At 40.3% G+C, this 26035-nt stretch overlaps 2 protein-coding genes across 3 annotated transcripts in view; both read left to right on the top strand.

Moving 5' to 3' along the window:
• Positions 1-267: 267 nt before the first annotated feature.
• Positions 268-10376, top strand: ywhaqb (tyrosine 3-monooxygenase/tryptophan 5-monooxygenase activation protein, theta polypeptide b). Its single transcript, XM_060934012.1, has 6 exons — positions 268-367; positions 3281-3715; positions 6376-6496; positions 9244-9407; positions 9510-9605; positions 9775-10376. The coding sequence occupies exons 2-6, from the start codon at positions 3422-3424 to the stop codon at positions 9820-9822; spliced, it is 723 nt and encodes a 240-aa protein (XP_060789995.1). The 5' UTR covers positions 268-367; positions 3281-3421; the 3' UTR covers positions 9823-10376.
• A 7259-nt stretch (positions 10377-17635) lies between these two features.
• The window catches only part of gcfc2 (GC-rich sequence DNA-binding factor 2), a 33473-nt gene continuing 25073 nt past the window's right edge, over positions 17636-26035 (top strand). Inside the window, exons 1-2 of one of the 2 annotated variants that reach the window (XM_060934009.1) lie at positions 17636-17728; positions 22507-22805. In XM_060934009.1, coding sequence (XP_060789992.1) covers positions 22511-22805 — 295 coding nt within the window. In that variant the 5' untranslated portion in view covers positions 17636-17728; positions 22507-22510. Of the gene's footprint in view, positions 17729-22444; positions 22806-26035 lie in introns of those variants that run through there. The other variant, XM_060934008.1, reaches the window with a different exon arrangement.

The raw sequence follows: 26035 nt of genomic DNA, 5'->3' as shown, positions 1-26035 counted from the left end.
AAATTTGCAAGTATGCCAACTACAGCTGATTCTGTGTTAAGTCTGAAATCATACCCTACTACTTTGAACGTTGTTCCCTTCTCTATTAAAGAATATCCAGTGCACTCATGAAGTCCATCAAATTAGTAGGAAACAGGAAATGCTTCACTGGTGTCTTCATGATATTCAGATGCTGGAGAGAGACTGTGACACCACGTGTAATGGAAGAATTTGGTAAATTATGCCAAGCTAGCAGGCGTGGTCCTGCACTCTGATTGGAGGAGGACATTGTGGGTGTGGGCATATCATACAGGAGTGCTTTCCTATAAGGAATGCATGCTTCATTCTCTCATCTGTTCAGGTGTGAAGAGGAGCGTTCGCATCGAAGGTGAGGTTTATCATACTTAAATGAGTTATGGAGTTGTTTTCTAACAAGCTGTTTGTTGTGAGAATATTTAGGGAACTAACTTAAGCTAATTTCTAATCAAGGCACGCTTTCCTATTTCCAGAATTTCAAATGCTAACTTTTTTTAAACAAATTTTCCACTTTTATAAAGATATATAAAGTTTTTAAACATGTAAAAACAGTCAGGAATGTTTCTTCTCTGCACCATTTTGTATTTCACACATTTTTACTGTTACTGATAAGTTCAGATTCATCCAGCAGATTCATTAGGTGTGGCAAAGTTTGACTCACCAGTGTGGCAACTGAAAATCACCTTTCTTTCTTTCTTTCTTTCTTTCTTTCTTTCTTTCTTTCTTTCTTTCTTTCTTTCTTTCTTTCTTTCTTTCTTTCTTTCTTTCTTTCTTTCTTTCTTTCTTTCTTTCTTTCTTTCTTTCTTTCTTTCTTTCTTTCTTTCTTTCTTTCTTTCTTTCTTTCTTTCTTTCTTTCTTTCTTTCTTTCTTTCTTTCTTTCTTTCTTTCTTTCTTTCTTTCTTTCTTTCTTTCTTTCTTTCTTTCTTTCTTTCTTTCTTTCTTTCTTTCTTTCTTTCTTTCTTTCTTTCTTTCTTTCTTTCTTTCTTTCTTTCTTTCTTTCTTTCTTTCTTTCTTTCTTTCTTTCTTTCTTTCTTTCTTTCTTTCTTTCTTTCTTTCTTTCTTTCTTTCTTTCTTTCTTTCTTTCTTTCTTTCTTTCTTTCTTTCTTTCTTTCTTTCTTTCTTTCTTTCTTTCTTTCTTTCTTTCTTTCTTTCTTTCTTTCTTTCTTTCTTTCTTTCTTTCTTTCTTTCTTTCTTTCTTTCTTTCTTTCTTTCTTTCTTTCTTTCTTTCTTTCTTTCTTTCTTTCTTTCTTTCTTTCTTTCTTTCTTTCTTTCTTTCTTTCTTTCTTTCTTTCTTTCTTTCTTTCTTTCTTTCTTTCTTTCTTTCTTTCTTTCTTTCTTTCTTTCTTTCTTTCTTTCTTTCTTTCTTTCTTTCTTTCTTTCTTTCTTTCTTAGACTTTATGTTTAATCATAATGCATCTGTACTGTAGAACCCTACAGAACCTGCTGTTAGGTCATTGAGTGTGGATTCAGCTATTCAGCTTGCTATTGACACTGGAAATGGTATCCTTTCTCCCATTTCATTCACAAAGCAAAACTGGTGACAGATTGATGTAATTTATGTGATTTCTTGTGCAACACCACATACACTCTGAATCAAAGGTGTGTACAGTTGATTCATCAGACTGTAGGTTGTTCTGCTGTCCAGCAGTGCTTCTGCTTTAATCCTGTCTTTTCATACACATTCTTACCAGCCTAGGCATGTCAGTTGGCTGAACATTTATTGTTAATAGATAATGTTTCATTGATTCAACTTGTAAAAGGCAAGCTGGAGCCTATCCCAGCTGACTATGGGCGAGAGGCGGGGTACACTCTGGACAAGTCGCCAGGTCATCACAGGGCTGACACAGAGACAAACAGCCATTCACATTCACACCTACAGTCAATTTAGAGCCACCAATTAACCTAACCTGCATGTTTTTGGACTGTGGGAGTAATTGGAGCACCCTGAATGAAACCCATGCAGACAGGGGGAGAACATGCAAACTCCACACAGAAAGGCCCCTGCCTTCTTCCACATACATTCAATTCAGTTCCATTTTAATTATAAAGCACTTTTAATCATGGGTATTCACAGAAATCTGGATATATATACAGTATTTAGATAATAAATCTACCTGATCTAATAAAAATGAATACGGGAGCTCAAAGATGCTTGTGGCTAGTTTTTTTTTTTTTGATTGACCTGGAACAGAGATTATGCCATCCCACTACCTGGAAAGCACAGCCAAATTTGCTCTCTTGGCTTTCAGCCACAGATTGCTGTGGAATCATCAGGATTTGAACTAACGATTGCCTGCTAATAGGGTACAAACATTTCTGTTGCACCACTCAGGAGCCCCTCACAATATTATAAATCCAGTATGGAGAGACAAAGATCCAGAATGTAGTGCAGCTACGTACAGTACATGACAGTTGTGTGAGTTATGACAGAGACTCAACTTTTGGTAGTTAGTGATCTGCAAGATAACAAGCAAGGTGGCATGGTGATGTAGTGGTTAGTACTGTCACCTCACAGCAAGAAGGTCCTGGGTTCAAGCCCAGCAGCCAGTGAGGGCCTTTCTGTGTGGAGTTTGCATGTTCTCCCCATGTCTGCATGGGTTTCCCCCCACAGTCCAAAGACATGCAGGTTAGGTTAATTGGTGGCTCGAAATTGACCATAGGTGTAAGTGTGAATGGTTGTTTGTCTCTGTGTCAGCCCTGTGATGATCTGGTGACTTATCCAGGGTGTACCCCGCCTCTCGCCCATAGTCAGCTGGGACAGGCTCCAGCTTGCCTGTGACCCTGTAGAACAGAATAAGCGGCTACAGATAATGGATGGATGGAAGATGACAAGCACAGTAGTACTGACAGTAGTATTAGCATGATAGTTGAAGCTTTGAGCAGAGTGCACAGATCTGGGCAGATTGAAATCCTAAAGTACCACTGCATTGGTTTTTTAGAGAGAGGTGAAGTAGTTGAACAGCACTGTGGGCAACATAGGAAACCAAAGTAAAAGTAGACCAACTCAGAATTTCATGACACAATAAAACTCGAATGCCATGAGGATCACGTGTTAATGATAAACATTAATATGCATATCATTCAGGATGGATTTTTCATTTAAAGAATAGAATTAATTCAGCACAGGAGTCCATAAATGGAGGTTTATCATTTCCATACAAAATAAGTTTGTAATGCCAATACATTGAAACAAACATGTATATTGAACAAGTATGACGTTAATTAAGCTGACATTACTAATGAAGCTTCTTTCTTACACCCTCAGGTTATTTGAAGATTAAGGAAGAACTGTGTCTACTGCAGTGACTTGATTAATCTTAAAACAAAATTCCCCAAAATTTTGTTTTGTTGTTGTGCTCCGTAGAGAGCTTATTTTTATCGCAAACACCCATAAAACAGACACAGAATGGAAAGAGGAGATTTTGTCCACAAGGCCAAATTGGCTGAGCAAGCTGAGCGTTATGATGATATGGTGGCTTTTATGAGGGAAGTGACCAAGGCTGGCCAAGAACTCTCTAATGACGAAAGAAACTTGCTGTCTGTTGCCTACAAGAACGTAGTGGGCGCACGCAGGTTGGCCTGGCGGGTCATATCCAGCATTGAGAAGAATCCTGAAGAGAAGGACAAGAAGCTTGAGGTGGTTAAAGCATACCGGGAGAAAGTGGAGGGTGAACTCCGAGATATCTGCAATGATGTACTGGTAAGTAATACAGTTTGGCAAGTCATGGGGGGAAAAAACAGGATGTGCAGGTTAGTGGAATTAAGCTTATGTCTTGAGTGGTCTTTATTTCACAGATACTTTGCTAGATAGTGAGTGACAGAGTGATCCATTCAGGAGATCGTGCTATGATTGTGATATCAGAGAGATATTCTGGAACCAGAAATGAATATTGAAAGCTCTCTGATTGAAAAGCCTTCTCTTTTAACACCACACAAGAGATCTAAATCCATTATACAAATACAGCCTATGCCTTCAGATCGCTTCTTTAAAAAATCAGATATATCTTTAATGTTATAATCCAAATCCAGTCCCCTCGACTAACTTTTGGCAGCAGTTTAAATGAACTGAACATATTGCTGTTTCTAGGAATGGTTCTGAACAGTGAGGTCTTGACCTCTTTGAGTTTTAGTAGGATAAACAAAGGATTATGGTAAAGAAGTCAATATTCAGCTGTGTACCTTCTAAGTAATGAATGTCAGTATTTCCTATTTAAAATTTCCCTCTTCGTATACAATATTAAGGGTTGGTGTGCTAGGATATGATTAAGGCTACTGCTGCATTCAAGATGAGGTTGTAATTTGTAATTACCAGCTGCCAACCAGTAACAACTACAGAAAATGCCCCCTCAGCTTGAAATTTCAACTTGTCAACTTGGGCTAGTCTTCTCAACTACCAGTTTCTTCCCTGTTTATGGAGTAGCAACGAATCAACATGGTTGCACACACTGTGAACAGCATAAACTGCTACTTCTATACTTTTAGACTAGCTTATAGCAGTATTGGCTTTAGATCATTTAATATACAGACATAGTAGTTGGTTAAATCTATAATAATATAAATAATATAAATCTTTAATCTCATTGTACATGTGTATAGTGACAATAAAGGCATTCTATTCTAATAGTGAGCATACTAACTACGGTTTCAAGATGATCAACATTTGAGTTATCACTCATATAACTAATGTCCCAGACCTTCTTGCTGTGAGGCGACAGTGCTAACCACTACACCACCGAGGGCCTTTCTATGTGGAGTTTGCATGTTCTCCCCGTGTCCGCGTGGGTTTCCTCCGGGTGCTCCGGTTTCCCCCATAGTCCAAAGACATGCAGGTTAGGTTAACTGGTGACTCTAAATTGACCGTAGGTGTGAATGTGAGTGTGAATGGTTGTCTATGTGTCAGCTCTGTGATGACCTGGCGACTTGTCCAGGGTGTACCCCGCCTTTCGCCCGTAGTCAGCTGGGATAGGCTCCAGCTTGCCTGCGACCCTGCAGAACAGGATAAAGCGGCTAGAGATAATGAGATGAGATAACTAATGTCAGCTGGCTAGCTTGTTGCTAATGCTACTCGTTATTGTCTGCTGTTGTTATTGTTGCACTGTAGTCCAAAATGTTGTACGAATGTTTTAGAACACTATACACTGAACACTAGAACTCACTATCATATAGACACTATAGTAGAGCAGTACGCAGTACTCTGTACTCAGGCCTGTAATTGTAAAAGTGCAGTTAAAATAGCTATTTATGAGCTTTATGTGATGTGACAGCGCAAACAAAAGGCACGATTTCGTGGAGTCATCCATGTTTTTTTTTTTTTCAGTTTGCACTTTGAACATGCTGAGATGGGAAATGGCATCATTAGAACTTAAAAATTACCACTTACAAGGCACCATGAATAGTTCAAAGTCACATTTAACAATTATTCCACGAAATCGAGTCATATATGAGATGATAGCTGATGAGGCGCATAGCGCCAAGTTGGCTATAAGCCATGTACAATGAGATTGAGTGGAATAATTGTTTTATTCTATCCACATTCACTGAATTTTGAGAAACAGAGCATTTTAGTTAGTTAGTTAGTTAGTTAGTTAGTTAGTTAGTTAGTTAGTTAGTTAGTTAGTTAGTTAGTTAGTTAGTTAGTTAGTTGCAATTTTGATAAATAAAAACTTCATACAAAATGTCAGACAAAATAATTTCCGCTTAGGCGGACTTCTTAAAAACCTACCAATGGCTGCATGAATTGACTTTAGCATTGTTTTTTGTAGAACGTGCTGGCTTGCTGTCATGCAGAGGTATAGAATAGCTTTAGACATTTATTTAATTCTTCCTTGGACATTTCAGTGATGCAATTTTCAAACTTCTTTGAGCTTTTGAACCAGTCTAAAAAAATTCAACAAATTCTAATGCTTAAAGATGAAGAATGTAAACAAACCGGCAAAATGACAATTTGTGGAAAATATGGTAATAATTCTTGAAAAATAAAAAAAACATACGTTCTTACCATCAAATACTTTTATTGCATATTTTGTTGCTTTTTTGTATTTTGGGGGGTTTTGTTTTCGAGTAGAGTTTTTATTTCGTTGGTTCAGCAAAATGCTCTGCCATTTTGTTTTTCTCTACTCACGGTATATGAGCTGATATCCTAGTAGTAGAGTAGCCAATCAGAGTGTGCGATATCCAGTGAATGTGAATAGAATAAACTTGTATAGTCTCTGTGAGAAGTGACTGGTAATAAAGGTAACACAGTTAAACTACATCTTACTCATACACTCACTGTTCAGCTTCAGAGGTCTTTCAGATTCTGATGGAGTTTCTGTAACAGTTTTTCTCATTTCAGCTAATAATTTTGTCTCTCTTTTACAGGATCTGCTGGATAAATATCTCATAAAGAATTCCACATTTAGCGAAAACAAGGTCTTTTACCTGAAGATGAAGGGAGACTATTACAGATACCTTGCTGAAGTGGCCCCTAAAGATGATAACTGTAAGAAATTAAACCTGGTGTTTATAAAACCGCATGCATACTGCCAGTCCTCAAAGTGAGGTTTGCAGGACAGTTTGTGTTGGCTGCGAGACCATGCTGTTGCTTAATTGTTAGCCATGCAACGAAGACAAAGTGGATGATAGGAAGGTTAATTTATAAGCAAAAGAGTATTTTTTTAACCTTGATGAGCACAAAGATGTGAAAAATATCCCTTTGCCTATATTAATTGGATATCTAGATTTCTAGACTAGATTCATACATCCTTTTAAACAGGTGGCATAGTGGTGTAGTGGTTAGCGCTGTTGCCTCACAGCAAGAAGGTCCGGGTTCGAGCCCCGTGGCCGACGAGGGCCTTTCTGTGTGGAGTTTGCATGTTCTCTCCATGTCCGCGTGGGTTTCCTCCGGGTGCTCCGGTTTCCCCCACAGTCCAAAGACATGCAGGTTAGGTTAACTGGTGACTCTAAATTGACCGTAGGTGTGAATGTGAGTGTGAATGGTTGTCTGTGTCTATGTGTCAGCCCTGTGATGACCTGGTGACTTGTCCAGGGTGTACCCCGCCTTTCGCCCGTAGTCAGCTGGGATAGGCTCCAGCTTGCCTGCGACCCTGTAGAACAGGATAAAGTGGCTAGAGATAATGAGATGAGATCCTTTTAAACATGATTATTGTGATCATAAGCCTAACATTATGCAAAAATATGTGTATTTAGGGGGATGAATGTTATCCAGAACCATCCACGGCTTTAATTTGACACTTCAAGTCAGCCAGATTACCGCAATCAGTCAGTGCTCACTGGGAATATAATGGATAGATCTTGGAATATTAGACCTTGATATGTCATGTCAGAGCAGCATGGTGGCATGGTGTGTAGTATTGCTGCATCACTGCTCTAGGGTCCCTCGTTTAATCATGAGCTTCTTGGGTTACTGTTTTGCTTGCTCTCCCAGTATTCTCTAGTGTTTCCTGTTTCAGGTTCCCTGTTTTTCTCCCATCTCCCAAAACATGCCAGTAGGTGGATTGGCTATGTTAAATTGCCCCTAAGTGTGAATGTATGTGTGCATGGTGCTCTGTTATGGACTGGTTTTCCATTCAGGAAAAAAAGAAAAAACACATCAATTTTGCCCATACTCTTGCCTCTGATCTGGCTGATTGTTGGCAGAGTCACAAACTGTGAAATAACAGGTTCTTTTGGCCCATTAGCCTACTGTCCAATATACATGATGGTGGTGTTGGGGGGGTATATTTTAACATTTTATATTTTAAAATTATGGCATGCAGCATGTTGTTTAAAAATTGATCATTATTGAAAGCAGCTCTTTGTCAGGAACCTCAGCAGTAACAGCAGAGTGTTCTGGAATAGGCACAAGCGCTGACCTTGGGGAGCCAAACATAGAGCTGGGTGCCACACATTTCATTCAATGACACTTTCCCTACATTTTACTTATTTTGACTGAGAAATGTTTTATTGACAATTTTGATAACCCTTCACTTTTAATCCAGGTCTGTAGTGTGAAATGTTCTCAGCTGTGTTTTTGTTTAAAAATGTTTTCCAAATTGTAGCTGTGTTTAATTCATATCCAGAGAAATATATATTCCAATATAATATACTCAGCATAAACATTTTAAATAGAATCTATATTTTTGGTCCATTCATGACATATTACTAAAGTAGCCTATTTACTGTTGTTGATGTGGGTCACTTGCTGTTAGCCAATTCACTTTCTCGTACCAGGAGAGCTGAAAGGAACTAGTATTATTCCCTACCTTTTTCACCAAGTCAATTTGAGGCGTTGGTCTACCCTGCTCTTTAATTTTAATTTTTTCCTCGAAAGGAAGACTGGCAAATGGCTTCGCCAAAATTAAATCAGCAATGCTTGGCATCCGTGCGCAGCTTTCTTGCTAGCTGACTAGCCCCCTCAAGTTCAAGTTCAGTCACTCAAATAAACGAAATTTCTGGAACTAAGATAGCAATAGACAACACTATATTTACACTTTATTTACAATGAAAATATATACAAACTAAAAAAGCTGGTAGAAATCGTATGTAATGAATGAAATCGAAATGTAAGCTGATCTTTTACAATACAACACAGCACTTGCGAATCCGCATGGGACTGAACTGAGATTCACCGCTGCCTGTCTATAGTTGAAACGAGCTGTCAATCAAAGAAAATATCCGGCCGCTTTCACCAATCACCAGTCTCCTCGCGGAAAGCTTTGCCATGTCCCTCCCACTATGAGGCTGGGAGTCCGTGGGTGGGCATTTTCGCAGTATTTGTCCAATAATCGTCTTCCATTTTGAGATTGACAAGCGCATAGCTCCCAAATGCCATTGAAGTCCACTGAGGCTGGGCTGCATCGCGTTGTCACGAGGGGGAAAAACTCACGCACACATTAGGCGAACTGGGGAAAGTTATAACGGAATGATTTCACACTGTAGTTGGGTTGAGCACATATATTTCTATGATTCTGGATCTGAAATAGCAATGTTATAAGGTCGGCTATAACATAAGCCTAGCGCAATTCATCCTACACGATGTTTGTCATTTTTAGAGGAGGCTGAGCCTCCCTCGTTGTCTTAGAGCAATCGCCCGTGGTCCCTAGGATGAGCTCTGGATCCACTACAATTCTGACGATGTTACAACAGTTACTGAAGATGAATGAATGAATGAATTATATAATTCTATCCTTCTGATGTTCCTTCTTGTATACGTAATTCTTCACTGATTTTTCTTTCTTTGCATCCCAGCTGCTATAAATGATTCTCAGAAAGCCTACCAAGAGGCATGTGACCTGAGCAATGCTGAGATGCCGCCAACACATCCCATCCACCTGGGCCTCGCCCTGAACTTCTCTGTCTTCTACTACGAGATTCTCCGCTCTCCAGAGAAGGCTTGTAACCTCGCCAAAGAGGTACAATCAACCCAGCAATGAGACAGAAGAAAAACAACTTCCATCCTCTTTTTTTTTTATTTGTTTTGAGCAGCCATTTAAACTGGGTGTGGTTGCTTGCAGGTACTTGACAAAGCCACAGCAGACGTCAATTCATTGAATGACGAGTCTTTTAAAGACAGCAGCATCATTATACAGCTGCTACGAGATAACATCTCAGTGAGTAACTTTTTTAAGAAGCTATAAGCAAACTATAAACTTTGGTTGACATGTCAAATAATTTTTATGCTTCTGTAAGTGATTTCTACATTTACTAACCAGTAGTGTTTTAATATCTTCATGTTCAATTGAGCCTAATGATTGCCATTTTTTAATTATTCTTTTCCAGTTATGGACATCTGATAATGGAGAGGAAAATGAAGGACAGCAGAGCTGAAACTTCCATGCCTTGAGATTAGATGGGGAACAAATGATCTATAGGATGAAAATCATTCTTTTAAAAATCCATCAGCTCACACAGTTTTCTAGTGCACCTCAGTGCTGCTATTTAAGCTATGTTATGGGTTATACCATTGTTAGTCCATTCTAATGCTCTTAATGCAGAAGCAAAAAAAAAAAAAATCACCATCATATTTAAACTAGTGTTCACATTTAAATAGTGCATTTTACTCTAATATTTGCGTAATGTGTTTTGCATACAGGTTATATGTGCATATGGTCTAATATGGTCATTTTTATAATGGTATTAGCATTAATGTGGTGATTTCTGCTGGTGTCATTTCTTAATGGGGAATCAAATGCTGAATTTTTTATCTTTAGAATATTGTGGGTATGTATCTTTTGTACTGATGCAACTACTAATGATATTCAAAAGCCCTAATTACTTGGTCACGTACGCAATGTAAAAATCCACATGAAAGCAACAGCCATGACAAAAAAAAATGAATATCAGTTAAAATATTCATAATAAAATTGAAAATTGAGGAAAAAGGCTTTGAGATTTTCCTAAATCTAATAAATAAATAAATACTTTTTTTTTTAAACATTACAAAAGATTTTCCAAATTGAGAAAGGCCAAAATCTAATAAAAGGATTTCAGTTCATACTTTCATAACAGTCATAACCATATTCATATGGCACTTGAAATTGTAACCCATTCATGGCATGATTTGGCAGATGAGTGAGTCTTTTTTTTTTGCCTAATAAATAAAAACTTAGTACAATCTAATCGTTCAGCTTCAATGAGCAAAGAGTGGAGGGATGTGCAAGAGCTCCACAATTTGTCAGGAAGCTAAAAGCTCTATGAAAAACACTATCCAACACATCCATCATCTATAACCGCTTATCCTGTGCAGGGTTGCGGGCAAGCTGGAGCCTATCCCAGCTGACTATGGGCGAGAGGCAGGGTACACCCTGGACAAGTCACCAGGTCATCCCAGGGCTGACACATAGAGCCAAACAACCGTTCACACCTATGGTCAATTTAGAGCCACCAATTAGCCTAACCTGCATGTCTTCAGGGGAAACCGGAGCACTCCGAGGAAACCCATGCAGACACAGGGAGAACATGCAAACTCCACACAGAAAGGCCCCAGTCAGCCGCTGGGCTCAAACCCAGGACCTTCTTGCTGTGAGGCGACAGTGCTAACCACTACACCACCATGCCACCCACTATCCAACACATGAAGATGAAAATGTGATTTATTTATATACAACCAATCAGAGTAATCAAGGACAGATGAAAATCAGCTAGTCATCATCAAACAGAGAAAAAGTACTTGAGTTTTCCTCAGTATAAAATAACACAATGTTTACATAGATTTAATATGATATAGTAATTCATGAAATTTCTACAATTTCACAGTTTACTGAATAATTCCAGTGACATTGAAAGGGCATTTGAAGGGTTTGTTGTCTCACATTTGCTTGAGTTAAAAATGAAGCTGAAGCAGAAGCAGCAGGTTGGTATTAGAACTATCCAACACATGAAAAAAATGTTATGAAAGGTATGGAAGTTGAATATGGTATGTTCCCATGCGTATTCACAACTGTCCTTGTAATATCATGGCAAGAACGATTAAATACATTTTGCAACAGGTTTGACAAATGTGAGAGTGCTCAGGTAGATCTGGAACACAAATGTGTTTTGCTAGTCACCAATTACAGTCATAATCAGCTTACTGTCAGTTCATGCTTCACTTCTGTTACCCTAATGCCACCTTTAAAAAAAGAGAAAAAAACAAGAACAAAATTGAATTTGGAAACAAAAAAGAAAATGGAAAATTTGCAGAAACAAAGAAGTGAAACGCTTCAAAATTGTATTACAAAAACAAATAGTGTAGCAAGGAATAAAATATATCAGTACCTTGCTTTGTTTTCAACTTCATCATTGTGTTTCTATTTCTATTTTTTAACACTGATCTCAACAAGACTTCAGTTTGACTCCATAGCTGACTGATGGTTTATAGATTGGCCCAGTTAGGTAAGCTATAGTTTTGGGGACAGTACACAGCCTTCTCGTTTCTTTCAACTGGCAATGTTTGCTTCGGGAGAGTATTCATTACTGAAGGTGTGGCTTTAACAATGCGCCCTCTGTTGGCTGTCTAATTATTATTATTATTATTACCACTGCCAACTTTGTTGGAGGAGGTTAGGTTTTTTCCTCCGTTTGTTTGTTTGTATCTTCCCAATGTAACTTAAAAAGTAGTCAATGGATTTTGATGAAATTTTGAGGAAAGGTGAGCCATGGGCCAAGGAACAATGGATTTGATTTTGATACAAATCTGGATATGTATGTGGATCCAGGATTTTTATTTTTTGCCTTTTTCCAATGTAACTCAAAAAGTATCCTAGGTTCAAGTGATTTGATTTTGATGTTGATAATATTTGTCTACCGACTGCCATTCTAGTTCTCTCATATATATATATATATATATATATATATATATATATATATATATATATACACACACACACACAACCCCGATTCCAAAAAAAGTTGGGACAAAGTACAAATTGTAAATAAAAACGGAATGCAATGATGTGGAAGTTTCAAAATTCCATATTTTATTCAGAATAGAACATAGATGACATATCAAATGTTTAAACTGAGAAAATGTGTCATTGAAAGAGAAAAATTAGGTGATTTTAAATTTCATGACAACAACACGTCTCAAAAAAGTTGGGACAAGGCCATGTTTACCACTGTGAGACATCCCTTTTTCTCTTTACAAAAGTCTGTAAACGTCTGGGGACTGAGGAGACAAGTTGCTCAAGTTTAGGGATAGGAATGTTAACCCATTCTTGTCTAATGTAGGATTCTAGTTGCTCAACTGTCTTGGGTCTTTTTTTGTCGTATCTTCCGTTTTATGATGCGCCAAATGTTTTCTATGGGTGAAAGATCTGGACTGCAGGCTGGCCAGTTCAGTACCCGGAGCCGCCTTCTACGCAGCCATGATGCTGTAATTGATGCAGTATGTGGTTTGGCATTGTCATGTTGGAAAATGCAAGGTCTTCCCTGAAAGAGACGTCGTCTGGATGGGAGCATATGTTGCTCTAGAACCTGGATATACCTTTCAGCACTGATGGTGTCTTTCCAGATGTGTAAGCTGCCCATGCCACACGCACTAATGCAACCCCATACCATCAGAGATGCAGGCTTCTGAACTGAGCGCTGATAACAACTTGGGTCGTCCTTCTCCTCTTTAGTCCGAATGACACGGCGTCCCTGATTTCCATAAAGAACTTCAAACTTTGATTCGTCTGACCACAGAACAGTTTTCCACTTTGCCACAGTCCATTTTAAATGAGCCTTGGCCCGGAGAAGACATCTGCGCTTCTGGATCATGTTTAGATACGGCTTCTTCTTTGAACTATAGAGTTTTAGCTGGCAACGGCGGATGGCACGGTGAATTGTGTTCACAGATAATGTTCTCTGGAAATATTCCTGAGCCCATTTTGTGATTTCCAATACAGAAGCATGCCTGTATGTGATGCAGTGCCATCTAAGGGCCCGAAGATCGCGGGCACCCAGTATGGTTTTCCGGCCTTGACCCTTACGCACAGAGATTCTTCCAGATTCTCTGAATCTTTTGATGATATTATGCACTGTAGATGAGGATATGTTCAAACTCTTTGCAATTTTACACTGTCGAACTCCTTTCTGATATTGCTCCACTATTTGTCGGCGCAGAATTAGGGGGATTGGTGATCCTCTTCCCATCTTTACTTCTGAGAGCCACTGCCACTCCAAGATGCTCTTTTTATACCCAGTCATGTTAATGACCTATTGCCAATTGACCTAATGAGTTGCAATTTGGTCCTCCAGCTGTTCCTTTTTTGTACCTTTAACTTTTCCAGCCTCTTATTGCCCCTGTCCCAACTTTTTTGAGATGTGTTGCTGTCATGAAATTTCAAATGAGCCAATATTTGGCATGAAATTTCAAAATGTCTCTTTCGACATTTGATATGTTGTCTATGTTCTACTGTGAATACAATATCAGTTTTTGAGATTTGTAAATTATTGCATTCTGTTTTTATTTACAATTTGTACTTTGTCCCAACTTTTTTGGAATTGGGGTTTTGTGTGTGTGTGTGTGTGTGTGTGTGTGTGTGTGTAGATAGATAGATAGATAGATAGATAGATAGATAGATATTCAAAAAGGTAAACTTTCATATATTCTATATTCATTACATGTAAAGTGAAATATTTCAAGCCTTTTTTGTTTTAGTTTTAATGATTATGGCTTATAGCTCATGAAAATAAGAAATTCCATCCATCATCTGTAGCTGCTTATCCTGTCCTACAGGGTCACAGGCAAGCTGGAGCCTATCCCAGCTGACTATGGGCAAGAAGCGGGGTACACCCTGGACGAGTCGCCAGGTCATCGCAGGGCTAACACATAGACACAGACAACCATTCACACTCACATTCACACCTACAGTCAATTTAGAGTCACCAGTTAACCTAACCTGCATGCCTTTGGACTGTGGGGGAAACCGGAACACCCAGAGGAAACCCACGCAGACACGGGGAGAGCATGCAAACTCCACACAGAAAGGCCCTCGCCGGCCGCTGAGCTCGAACCCGGACCTTCTTGCTGTGAAGCGACAGTGCTAACCACTACACCACCATGCCGCCCCAGTAAGAAATTCAGTATCTCAAATTATTAGAATATTTCCTAAGATCAATCAAAACAGGATGTACAGTACAGAAATATCCAATTTCTGAAAACTATGTTCATTTATACACTCAAATGAACAAGTTGGCGCTCGTTTACCACAAATTATTGTATCAGTACGGCATGGCATGGAGGCGATCAGCCTGTGGCACTGCTGAGGTGTTATTGAAGCCCAGGTTGCTTTGATAATGGCTTTCAGCTCATCTGTATTTTTGGGTCAGGTGTTTCTCATCTTCCTCTTGACAGTGCCCCATAGATTCTCTCTGGGGTTCAGGTCAGGCAAGTTGGCTGGCCAGTGAAGCACAGTAATATCATGGCCATTTGGTAATAGTTTTGGCACTATGGGTAGGTGCTGTGTCCTGCTGGAAAAGGAAATCAGCATCTCCATAAAGCTTGTCAGCAGATGGAAGCATGAAGTGCTTCATCAAATAATATCATCAAAACTTTGATTTACTCTGATATTAAAAGGGAATATAAAGAGCCAAGGGCTTCAGTCTGTAATCTCTCAAGATAATTAAACTCATGATTAAATCTGAATGGACTACAGTGGTTTTGCCTTTTTCTTACAAGTGCTGATAGTCTAATTAGATTATCTGACTGAGTATGTAACAGGCTGATGTTATTGTGTGACAAAATGTAAGAGCCTGCCATTTCACATCTGGAAATTCAGGCCTGCAGTTGTTTTAAGTGTTGAAGTATGGGTACATGTACAGTTAGGCTTGGGGGGGTGTCCAATTTGCCTAGTTATATTAGCTGAATTACTGATAAACTTATAGACTGTCATGAGCCTGCCTATCTACTAAATCTTAACAAGTCAACAAATGTCCATCTGTTTATTTTCAACTCTGTGTTATATTTAATTAGTAGAGTGCACAAGAAGTGGACTTGAAATTATAATAGCACTAGTGGTATGGTTCAGGACAAGCCGATATCTACTAGATCTAGCTCGACCACCATAAACTGGACTAAGTAAATAAATTGATAGCAAAGGGATCAAAATGATATAAAAGTGGACTATACAAATAAAACATGACCACAAATTCATATTTATTGATTATTGTTTAATTCAATTAATTTCATTTTTATTTGTATAGCACTTTTACCAATTGACATTGTCATGAAGCAGCTTTACAAATATAATGATTTTTGTTTATCTGCTTAGATTTTTTAAATTCTCCTTATGCCAGCTAGACTAGACCACATTAGCACTTAAACAAACCAGGTGTTGTGTATTGCTACACCTTCAACTGTTTGCACATTTTGTAAGTTGTTCTGGAGAAGACTGTCTGCTAAATGACTTTGCCATTTAGCAGACATTATCTAATATACTTCAAAAGCTGGTACATGACAGTCACCTGCCAGGATGTGTATGTCCTATATCCCCTGTGCTCTCATGTATTCCACTATGTCAAACATCATCTTCCATAATCTCTTTGCATATCAGCAGAACTGACTATGAATCATGCACAGGTTTTTCACTCACACAAACAGAGCACTGTTGCTGACAGCTATGACAAAGCCTTTCACAATGGTTTGATGAGTGGTGTGGTCCTAGAAAAACACTTGTACCATTTTACTTCTATAATGAATATATTATTCATTCATTTTCTATATCACTTATTTGTTCTGGGTTGTGGGGGAGGTGGAGCCAATCCCAGCTGATGCTGGGCGAAAGGTGGGACCATCCTGGGCAGGTCGCCAATCAATCACAGGGCTAACACAGAGAGACAGACAGCCATTCACACTCACATGTATAGGTGATTTAGAGTAGCCAGGTGACCTAATCTGCATGTCTGTGGACTGTGGGAGGAAACTGGAGCACCTGGAGGAAACCCACACAGGCACAAGGAGAACATGGAAACTCCACACAGAAAGGTCCAGTTGACTGGCAGGTTCGAACCCAGAACCTTCTTGCTATGAGGTGACAGTGCTGACCACTGCATCACCACACCACCCATTAATATCCGTCCATCCATTATCCATAACCGCTTATCCTGTTCAGGGTCACAGGCAAGCTGGAGCCTATCCCAGCTGACTATGGGCGGGAGGCAGGGTACACCCTGGACAAGTCGCCAGGTCATCCCAGGGCTGATACATAGAGACAAACAACCATTCACACTCACATTCACACCTACAGTCAATTTAGAGCCACCAATTAGCCTAACCTGCATGTCTTTGGACTGTGGGGGAAACCGGAGCACCCGGAGGAAACCCACGCAGACACGGAGAGAACATGCAAACTCCACGCTGGGCTTGAACCCAGAACCTTCTTGCTGTGAGGCGACAGTGCTAACCACTACACCACCATGCCGCCCCCACCCATTAATGAAATTAACTCCACCGAAAAAGTTGTTGGTTACTGTGAAAGCTGGGTATACAGTGGACTTTGCAAAGTTCATATGCCTTTAATTGTGCCCTCATCACCATGGTTAAAGCAACTCCCATGGATAACATGGCGCAGCCTGAACAGACTGCAGGCACGCATGGGGAGATCTAAATCTAAAATGGCAAAGTGAGGCTACACCAAGGATGCGGCAGATTGTGAGTGCAGACAAGGTCCCCAGACTATGGAACATCTCCTGAGCTGTGGCATGCTGCATGGCACATGCACTGTAAAGGACCTGGCAGAGCCCAACGATGTGGCACTCAAATTTGCTCACTATTGGCAAGCAGTAGTGAGATGACATGAAACGATGATGATGATGATGATGATGACCATGGTGGGATTGTATATCCTTTCTGTATTTGATATCTATGCTAAAAGTTTTTCTTGTAATTAATTTTTAATTATTATTGATAATGAGCCTCATTTATAAAGCTAATTACAAATGGAACTATTTGTGAATTGCTTTACATAAAAATGGTCTGCATGAGAAACCCGTAAATTCAAACATTTACAGGTTTGACAAACATTTGTATCCTTCTCATGTGTGTACATTTATGCATAAGAATACTAACTAATGTGAACCTTCACCCACTACAAAACGGATCCTTTCCATGTTGTTAGATACTCCTTCATACTGTCAGAACGAGCTAAATATACAGGCATTACTTTGGAAATGGACTTCTCCTTTTGTAAACAAAACAGTCATGAGAAAACCGACTCCAGGCACTGACTTGAAGTCACTGAGTCAGAGACCAGAAGAAGAAGAAGGCACAACAGTGAGTATAGAAACAGTAATTTTCTACAGTTTCTTTATAGTTATTGAGGTAAACAGACACAGGGATCCTTTCAGTGTTGTCAGACATTTATAATAACATTATGAGCCTGTTAGTTGGCAAAATAAGCGGTTGACTTTGATGCGGATGATTTTCATATAGAATTACATTATTATAGTTCAGTTGGGTGACACGGTGGTGTAGTGGTTAGCACTGTCACCTCACAGCAAGAAGGTCCTGAGTTTGAGCCCAGTGGCCGGCGAGGGCCTTTCTGTGTGGAGTTTGCAGGTTCTCCCCGTGTCTGCATGAGTTTACTCTGGGTGCTCAGGTTTCCCCCACAATCCAAAGACATGCAGGTTCGATTAACTGGTGACTCTAAATTGACCGTAGGTGTGAATGTGAGTGTGAATGGTTGTCTGTGTCTCTGTGTCAGCCCTGTGATGATCTGGCGACTTGTCCAGGGTGTACCCCACCTCTTGCCCATAGTCAGCTGGGATAGGCTCCAGCTTGCCTGCGACCCTGTAGAACAAGATAAGCGACTACAGATAATGGATGGATGGATGGAAAGAAAAGAAAGAAAGCACAACTTTATTTATCACACACTTGTGAAATTTCCTCTCTGCATTTAACCCATCTGAAGCAGTGAACACACACATGCACACACACGTGAGCAATGAGCATACACATACCCAGAGCAGTGGGCAGCCATGCTAACAGCGCCCAGGGAGAAGTTGGGAGTTAGGTACCTCACTCAAGGGCACCTCAGCCCAAGGGCACCTCAGCCCAAGGGCGTCCCATATTAACCTAACTGCATGTCTTTGGACTGTGGGGGAAACCGGAGCACCCGGAGGAAACCCACGCGGACACGGGGAGAACATGCAAACTCCACACAGAAAGGCCCTCGTCGGCCATTGGGTTCAAACCCAGAACCTTCTTGCTGTGAGGTGACCGTGCTAACCACTACACCACCGTGCCGCCCGTCTGTCAGTTGGCAAAAAAAGCGGTTGACTTTGATGCGGATGATTTTCACATAGAATTAAATTATTATAGTTCAATTGGGTGGCACAATGGTGTAGTGGTTAGCACTCTTACCTCACAGCAAGAAGGTCCTGGGTTCGAGCCCAGTGGCAGCCGGGGGCCTTTCTGTGTGGAGTTTGCATGTTCTCCCCGTGACTCCATGGGTTTACTCCGGGTGCTCCGGTTTCCCCCACAATCCAAAGACATGCAGGTTAGATGAACTGGTTGCTCTAAATTGACCGTAGGTGTGAATGTGAGTGTGAATGGTTGTTTGTCTCTGTGTCAGCCCTGTGATGATCTGGTGACTTGTCCAGGGTGTACCCCGCCTCTCACCCATAGTCAGCTGGGACAGGCTCCAGCTTGCCTGCGACCCTGTAGAACAGGATAAGCGGCTACAGATAATGGATGGATGGATAGAGTCTGTCAATTGGCAAAATAAGCGGTTGACTTTGACGCAGATGATTTTCACATAGAATTACATTATTATAGTTCAATTGGGCAGCACGATGGTGTAGTGGTTAGCACTGTCGCCTCACAGCAAGAAGGTCCCGGGTTCGAGCCTTGTGGCCGGCGAGGGGAGGGTGACCAGATTTCCCTAGTCTGAAACCGGAACACTTTTGCGCGCGACCATGCTCGTGCACGCACACCTTTTTTTTACGTAAACGTGACACTCAGAGAGGTGCTCTTATCATTTTGTTGAAGCTCACATTTATCAACATCTCACATGAAATAAAACAAACAGGCATTTTGTTATCTAGTAGCATAGTGATATACAGATCAGTTAAATTATGGTCAGACAACAGATTTGGTAATGGCTGAGAATAGGCCAGGCTATGTCCATAGGCCAAATTTAAACTGATTTATTTCACCTGTTTGTGAGAACGCCAAGAAGAATGCATATGCACATGTAGGCTATACAGTGATGCTTGAAAGTTTGTGAACCCTTTAGAATTTTCTATATTTCTGCATAAATATGACCTAAAACATCATCAGATTTTCACACAAGTCTTAAAAGTAGATAAAGAGAACCCAGTTAAACAAATGAGACAAAAATATTATACTTGGTCATTTATTTATTGAAGAAAATGATCCAATAATACATATCTGTGAGTGGCAAAAGTATGTGAACCTCTAGGATTAGCAGTTAATTTGAAGGTGAAATTAGAGTCAGGTGTTTGCAATCAATGGGATGACAATCAGGTGTGAGTGGGCACCCTGTTTTATTTAAAGAACAGGGATCTATCAAAGTCTGATCTTCACAACACATGTTTGTGGAAGTGTATCATGGCATGAACAAAGGAGATTTCTGAGGACCTCAGAAAAAGTGTTGTTGATGCTTATCAGGCTGGAAAAGGTTACAAAACCATCTCTAAAGAGTTTGGACTCTACCAATCCACAGTCAGACAGATTGTGTACAAATGGAGGACATTCAAGACCATTGTTACCCTCACCAGGAGTGGTCGACCAACAAAGATCACTCCAAGAGCAAGGTATGTAATAGTTGGTGAGGTCACAAAGGACCCCAGGGTAACTTCTAAGCAACTGAAGGCCTCTCTCACATTGGCTAATGTTAATGTTCATGAGTCCACCATCAGGAGAACACTGAACAACAATGGTGTGCATGGCAGGGTTGCAAGGAGAAAACCACTGCTCTCCAAAAAGAACATTGCTGCTCGTCTGCAGTTTGCTAAAGATCACATGGACAAGCCAGAAGGCTATTGAAAAAATGTTTTGTGGACGGATGAGACCAAAATAGAACTTTTTGGTTTAAATGAGAAGTTTTATGTCTGGAGAAAGGAAAACACTGCATTCCAACATAAGAACCTTATCCCATCTGTGAAACATGGTGGTGGTAATATCATGGTTTGGGCCTGTTTAGCTGCATCTGGGCCAGGACAGCTTGCCATCATTGATGGAACAATGAATTCTGAATTATACCAGCAAATTCTAAAGGAAAATGTCAGGACATCTGTCCATGAACTGAATCTCAAGAGAAGGTGGGTTATGCAGCAAGACAACAACCCTAAGCACACAAGTCGTTCTACCAAAGAATGATTAAAGAAGAATAAAGTTAATGTTTTGGAATGGCCAAGTCAAAGTCCTGACCTTAATCCAATCGAAATGTTGTGGAAGGATCTGAAGTGAGCAGTTCTTGTGAGGAAACCCACCAACATCCCAGAGTTGAAGCTGCTCTGTACGGAGGAATGGGCTAAAATCCCTCCAAGCCGGTGTGCAGGACTGATCAACAGTTACCGGAAACGTTTAGTTGCAGTTATTGCTGCACAAGAGGGTCACACCAGATACTGAAAGCAAAGGTTCACATACTTTTGCCACTCACAGATATGTAATATTGGATCATTTTCCTCAATAAATAAATGACCAAGTATAATATTTTTGTCTCATTTGTTTAACTGGGTTCTTTTTATCTACTTTTAGGACTTGTGTAAAAATCTGATGATGTTTTAGGTCATCATCTGGATACAGTGATCCAGATGAGATCATGAAATAATTGTTTTGTTTTCTCGAGATCTCGGAATAACGGTTTTGTTTTCTCGAGATCTCGAATTAGTTGTGTTGTTTTCTCGAGATCCTGAATTAATTATGTCGTTATCTCAGGATAACAAGGTGAATAAAAAAAGATTATATGAAGGGCCTCTCTCGGCTTCCGTAAAATATACACTCAAACAAAACAGCAATAAAGGAGGAGAGGGGCGACAGCCCGAGGAAAGCCCCCACAGGAGCACACAGCATTTGCAACATAGACTACCCAACTCAGTAAAAGAACAAAGCACAGGAACAAAGCTAAGGCGACTGTCAATCCACCCACCCTAAACAAAATGCATTAGCCTACATATATTTACAAGAAGAGTGGGCTACGGAGAAAGAACACTTACAGTGTGTGCAGTAGGCTTCGTGCGCATTGTTCTGCACCTCTCGGAGGAAGGGGTAGGTGCCCTGTAAATCTTTGGAAATGGTACATTTTCTTTTTGGCATAATTGCTGCGGCATTACTGCTGCTAGCTGCTAGACAAAGAACATTCGCGCCAGTTAATGTTTATTTTATTGTTGCATGGCAACATGTTCTGTTGTCTGGAATAATGTGGCTAAATAAACACCCATGCCACAGGGCCAGGGGGCAGTAACCAGGAAAGTTTGTGATTCCTGTCAATTCATCAAAATAGTAAATGCAGACATTTCTCCGCTAATGATTCCCACGCTGCTCAGTCGCAAACGTCACGAGTGGTGAAAACCGGGACATATCCGTGTTCCGACAGACTTTTGTCGGGACTCGGGACACACAACCCCAAATCGGGAATGTCCCGGTAAAACCGGGACGTCTGGTCACCCTAGGCGAGGGCCTTTCTGTGTGGAGTTTGCATGTTCTCCCCGTGTCCGCGTGGGTTTCCTCCGGGTGCTCCGGTTTCCCCCACCGTCCAAAGACATGCAGGTTAGGTTAACTGGTGACTCTAAATTGACCGTAGGTGTGAATGTGAGTGTGAATGGTTGTCTGTGTCTGTGTGTCAGTCCTGTGATGACCTGGCGACTTGTCCAGGGTGTACCCCACCTTTCGCCCGTAGTCAGCTGGGATAGGCTCCAGCTTGCCTGCGACCCTGTAGAACAGGATAAAGCGGCTACAGATGATGGATAGATGGATAGTTCAATCGTTTTGTCAAGACAGAGAGACTTTTATTTTGACGGCTCGTGACCCGGAAGTGGAAATAGTCTGTCCTGCCTGCGTTATTATTGTTGTTTTTAAACTTGCAGCACGATGTTTAACAGGAAGGTGAGGAGGAATTTTAGGCAACGAAGAGATGAATCGAGTGAAGAAGATGAAGGTGAAAAAGTGAGTGATGGTGTGAAGGAAGTGGACGCTTCGGTGCCCAGTGTAAAGGAGGTGAATGTGCGGAGAGGGATTTCATGCAGCTCAAAACCAAACTCAACTCCACCACACAGAGGCACTGGGTCCAGTCCAGAACCCACTCAGGATCCTGAGACATCTAAACCTCACACTAAAGGCAAAAAGACCCCCAAGAGTCAAATCCTGAGCTTCCTGGATGAAAAAGGTGAGTCTCAATCTGTCCCTCTTGTCAGTATTCTCCTCTGCTGACAGGTAAGATACTGAGCTGAAGGAGGCTACACCTGAGAGAGAGAGAGAGAGAGAGAGAGAGAGATGGATGGATGCAGTCACTGTGTGTTAGTACAGAGTTGTGGACCCTTTTAGTGTCACAGCCTTCATGCCTTCAAAGTTCTTCTCTCCCCATCTTCAAAACTCAGTTTATGTCTTTTCTCTCCTCTCTGTGCTCTCCCTCCTTCCCTGATCACTGACTGTCATTGTGTCGATTCCTTTACAATGGTTTGAGCGAGTGGGCAAAAGACAGCAGATATTATTTGTGATTGTTGCATTTCTTCCTGCCTCTTATAATGATTTCCTTTTGTTTTTTTTGTGTTTCTGGCTTGTTTTGTGTCCTAGGGTTGGTGAACTCAATACAGTGGTGCTTGAAGGTTTGTGAACCCTTTAGATTTTATGTTTCTGCATAAATATGACCTAAAATATCATCAGATTTTCACACAAGTCCTAAAAGTAGATAAAGAGAACCCAGTTAAACAAATGAGACAAAAATATTATACCTGATCATTTATTTAGATTAGATTAGATTAGATTAGATTAGATTAGATTCACTTTATTCATCCCACATCGGGGAAATTCACGTATTACAGTAGCAAGAAAATGTCATACAGATAACAAATAAAACTGAAATAAAAATTAGACAAATGAAAGCTTAAATGCAAAGGGCTATTTGCATTATCTACCATGAAAAAGTATAGAAATATTGCCTTATTGAGAGGCTCGGAAAAATTGCACATTACAGGTAGACTCTGTGTGTGTGTGTGTGTGTACGTATATTATTGCACATAATAATTGCAGGTGTGAATGTGAGTGTGAATGGTTGTCTGTGTGTCAGCCCTGTGATGACCTGGCGACTTGTCCAGGGTGTACCCCGCCTTTCGCCCATATTCAGCTGGGATAGGCTCCAGCTTGCCTGCGACCCTGTAGAAGGATAAAGCGGCTAGAGATAATGAGATGAGATGAGATAATAATTGCATCGATGAGAGATGGCAGAGGTAGTAGTGGTGAAGTAGTGCAAATATAACAACAAACAGGTTATTGGTGCTACATTACAAGTTGTGGGTGTTTATACAGTCTGACAGCCGCAGGTATGAATGACCTGCGGTATCTCTCCTTCTTACACTGTGGGTGTAGCAGTCTACTACTAAAAGAACTACTACAATCATTTATTGACAAATGATCCAATATTACATATCTGTGAGTGGCAAAAGTATGTGAACCTTTGCTTTCAGTACCTGGTGTGACCCCCTTGTGCAGCAATAACTGCAACTAAACGTTTCCGGTAACTGTTGATCAGTCCTGCACACCGGCTTGGAGGAATTTTAGCCCATTCCTCCGTACAGAACAGCTTCAATTCTGGGATGTTGGTGGGTTTCCTCACATGAACTGCTCGCTTCAGGTCCTTCCACAACATTTCGATTGGATTAAGGTCAGGACTTTGACTTGGCCATTCCAGAACATTAACTTTATTCTTCTTTAACCATTCTTTGGTAGAACGACTTGTGTGCTGAGGGTCGTTGTCTTGGTGCATGACCCACCTTCTCTTGAGATTCAGTTCATGGACAGCTGTCCTGACATTTTCCTTTAGAATTAGCTGGTATAATTCAGAATTCGTTGTTCCATCAATGATGGCAAGTCGTTTTGGCCCAGATGCAGCAAAACAGGCCCAAACCATGATGCTACCACCACCATGTTTGACAGATGGGATAAGGTTCTTATGCTGGAATGCAGTGTTTTCCTTTCTCCAAACAAAACACTTCTCATTTAAACCAAAAAGTTCTATTTTGGTCTCATCCGTCCACAAAACATTTTTCCAATAGCCTTCTGGCTTGTCTACATGATCTTTACCAAACTGCAGACGAGCAGCAGTGTTCTTTTTGGAGAGCAGTGGTTTTCTCCTTGCAACCCTGCCATGCACACCATTGTTGTTCAGTGTTCTCCTGATGGTGGACTCATGAACATTAACATTAGCTAATGTGAGAGAGAGGCCTTCAGTTGCTTAGAAGTTACCCTGGGGTCCTTTGTGACCTCGCCGACTATTACATTCCTTGCTCTTGGAGTGATCTTTGTTGGTCAACCACTCCTGGGGAGGGTAACAATGGTCTTGAATGTCCTCCATTTGTACACAATCTGTCTGACTGTGGCTTGGTGGAGTCCAAACTCTTTAGAGATGGTTTTGTAACCTTTTCCAGCCTGATGAGCATCAACAACGCTTTTTCTGAGGTCCTGATTTGTGCCATGATACACTTCCATAAACATGTGTTGTGAAGATCAGACTTTGATAGATCCCTGTTCTTTAAATAAAACAGGGTGCCCACTCACACCTGATTGTCATCCCATTGATTGAAAACACCTGACTCAAATTTCACCTTAAAATTAAGTGCTAATCCTAGAGGTTCACATACTTTTGCCATTCACAGATATGTAATATTGGATAATTTTCCTCAATAAATAAATGACCAAGTATAATATTTTTGTCTCATTTGTTTAACTGGGTTCTCTTTATCTACTTTTAGGACTTGTGTCAAAATCTGATGATGTTTTAGGTCATATTTATGCAGAAATATAGAAAATTCTAAAGGGTTCACAAACTTTCAAGCACCACTGTATATAAATTTAAAGTTGTTGTTCTGAAATGAATGAAGGGAGGAGGGATATATTGGGCAATTCCATGAAAGGGTCAACCCAAGGGGTGAAAATTCATTTTGTATATATGGTGTTAAGTTTGATTGGGTTATTATTAGTAATGATTGGTTCATTCACTGCAGTCAATATTTTTGTGCTGAACTCATGTCACATGACTGGTGGCCATTTTGATATCGGCAGATCCAAGCACATACTTTAAACCCAAAACTAACAGACACAAATAAGCACTCAAACTGCTGTCAGAAGTCCTCACCAAGTAAGTTAAACTGTGTTTTATATCAAATGGACCTTATTCTTTACATTTCCATGAAAAAATTTATTCCATTGAGTAATTATCACAGCTTTGGGGCCTTTTAGATCTAACAAATAGCTTTGCTCACTGATTTATATTCATCTACATTTCATCTCTCTCTGTACATCAAATCATATGTAAATTTGGAAAGTGTTGTCAGTTACCAAGAATGTTGCCTCAGTTACTGTGCATTCCATGATCTCAACCATCAGTTCTAAACATTTTTC

The sequence above is a fragment of the Neoarius graeffei genome, chromosome 11, assembly GCF_027579695.1.
Source record: "Neoarius graeffei isolate fNeoGra1 chromosome 11, fNeoGra1.pri, whole genome shotgun sequence".
NCBI lineage: Eukaryota > Metazoa > Chordata > Actinopteri > Siluriformes > Ariidae > Neoarius > Neoarius graeffei.
Note: the sequence above shows the minus strand (reverse complement) of the source record. Positions and strands in the feature narration are given on the sequence as shown.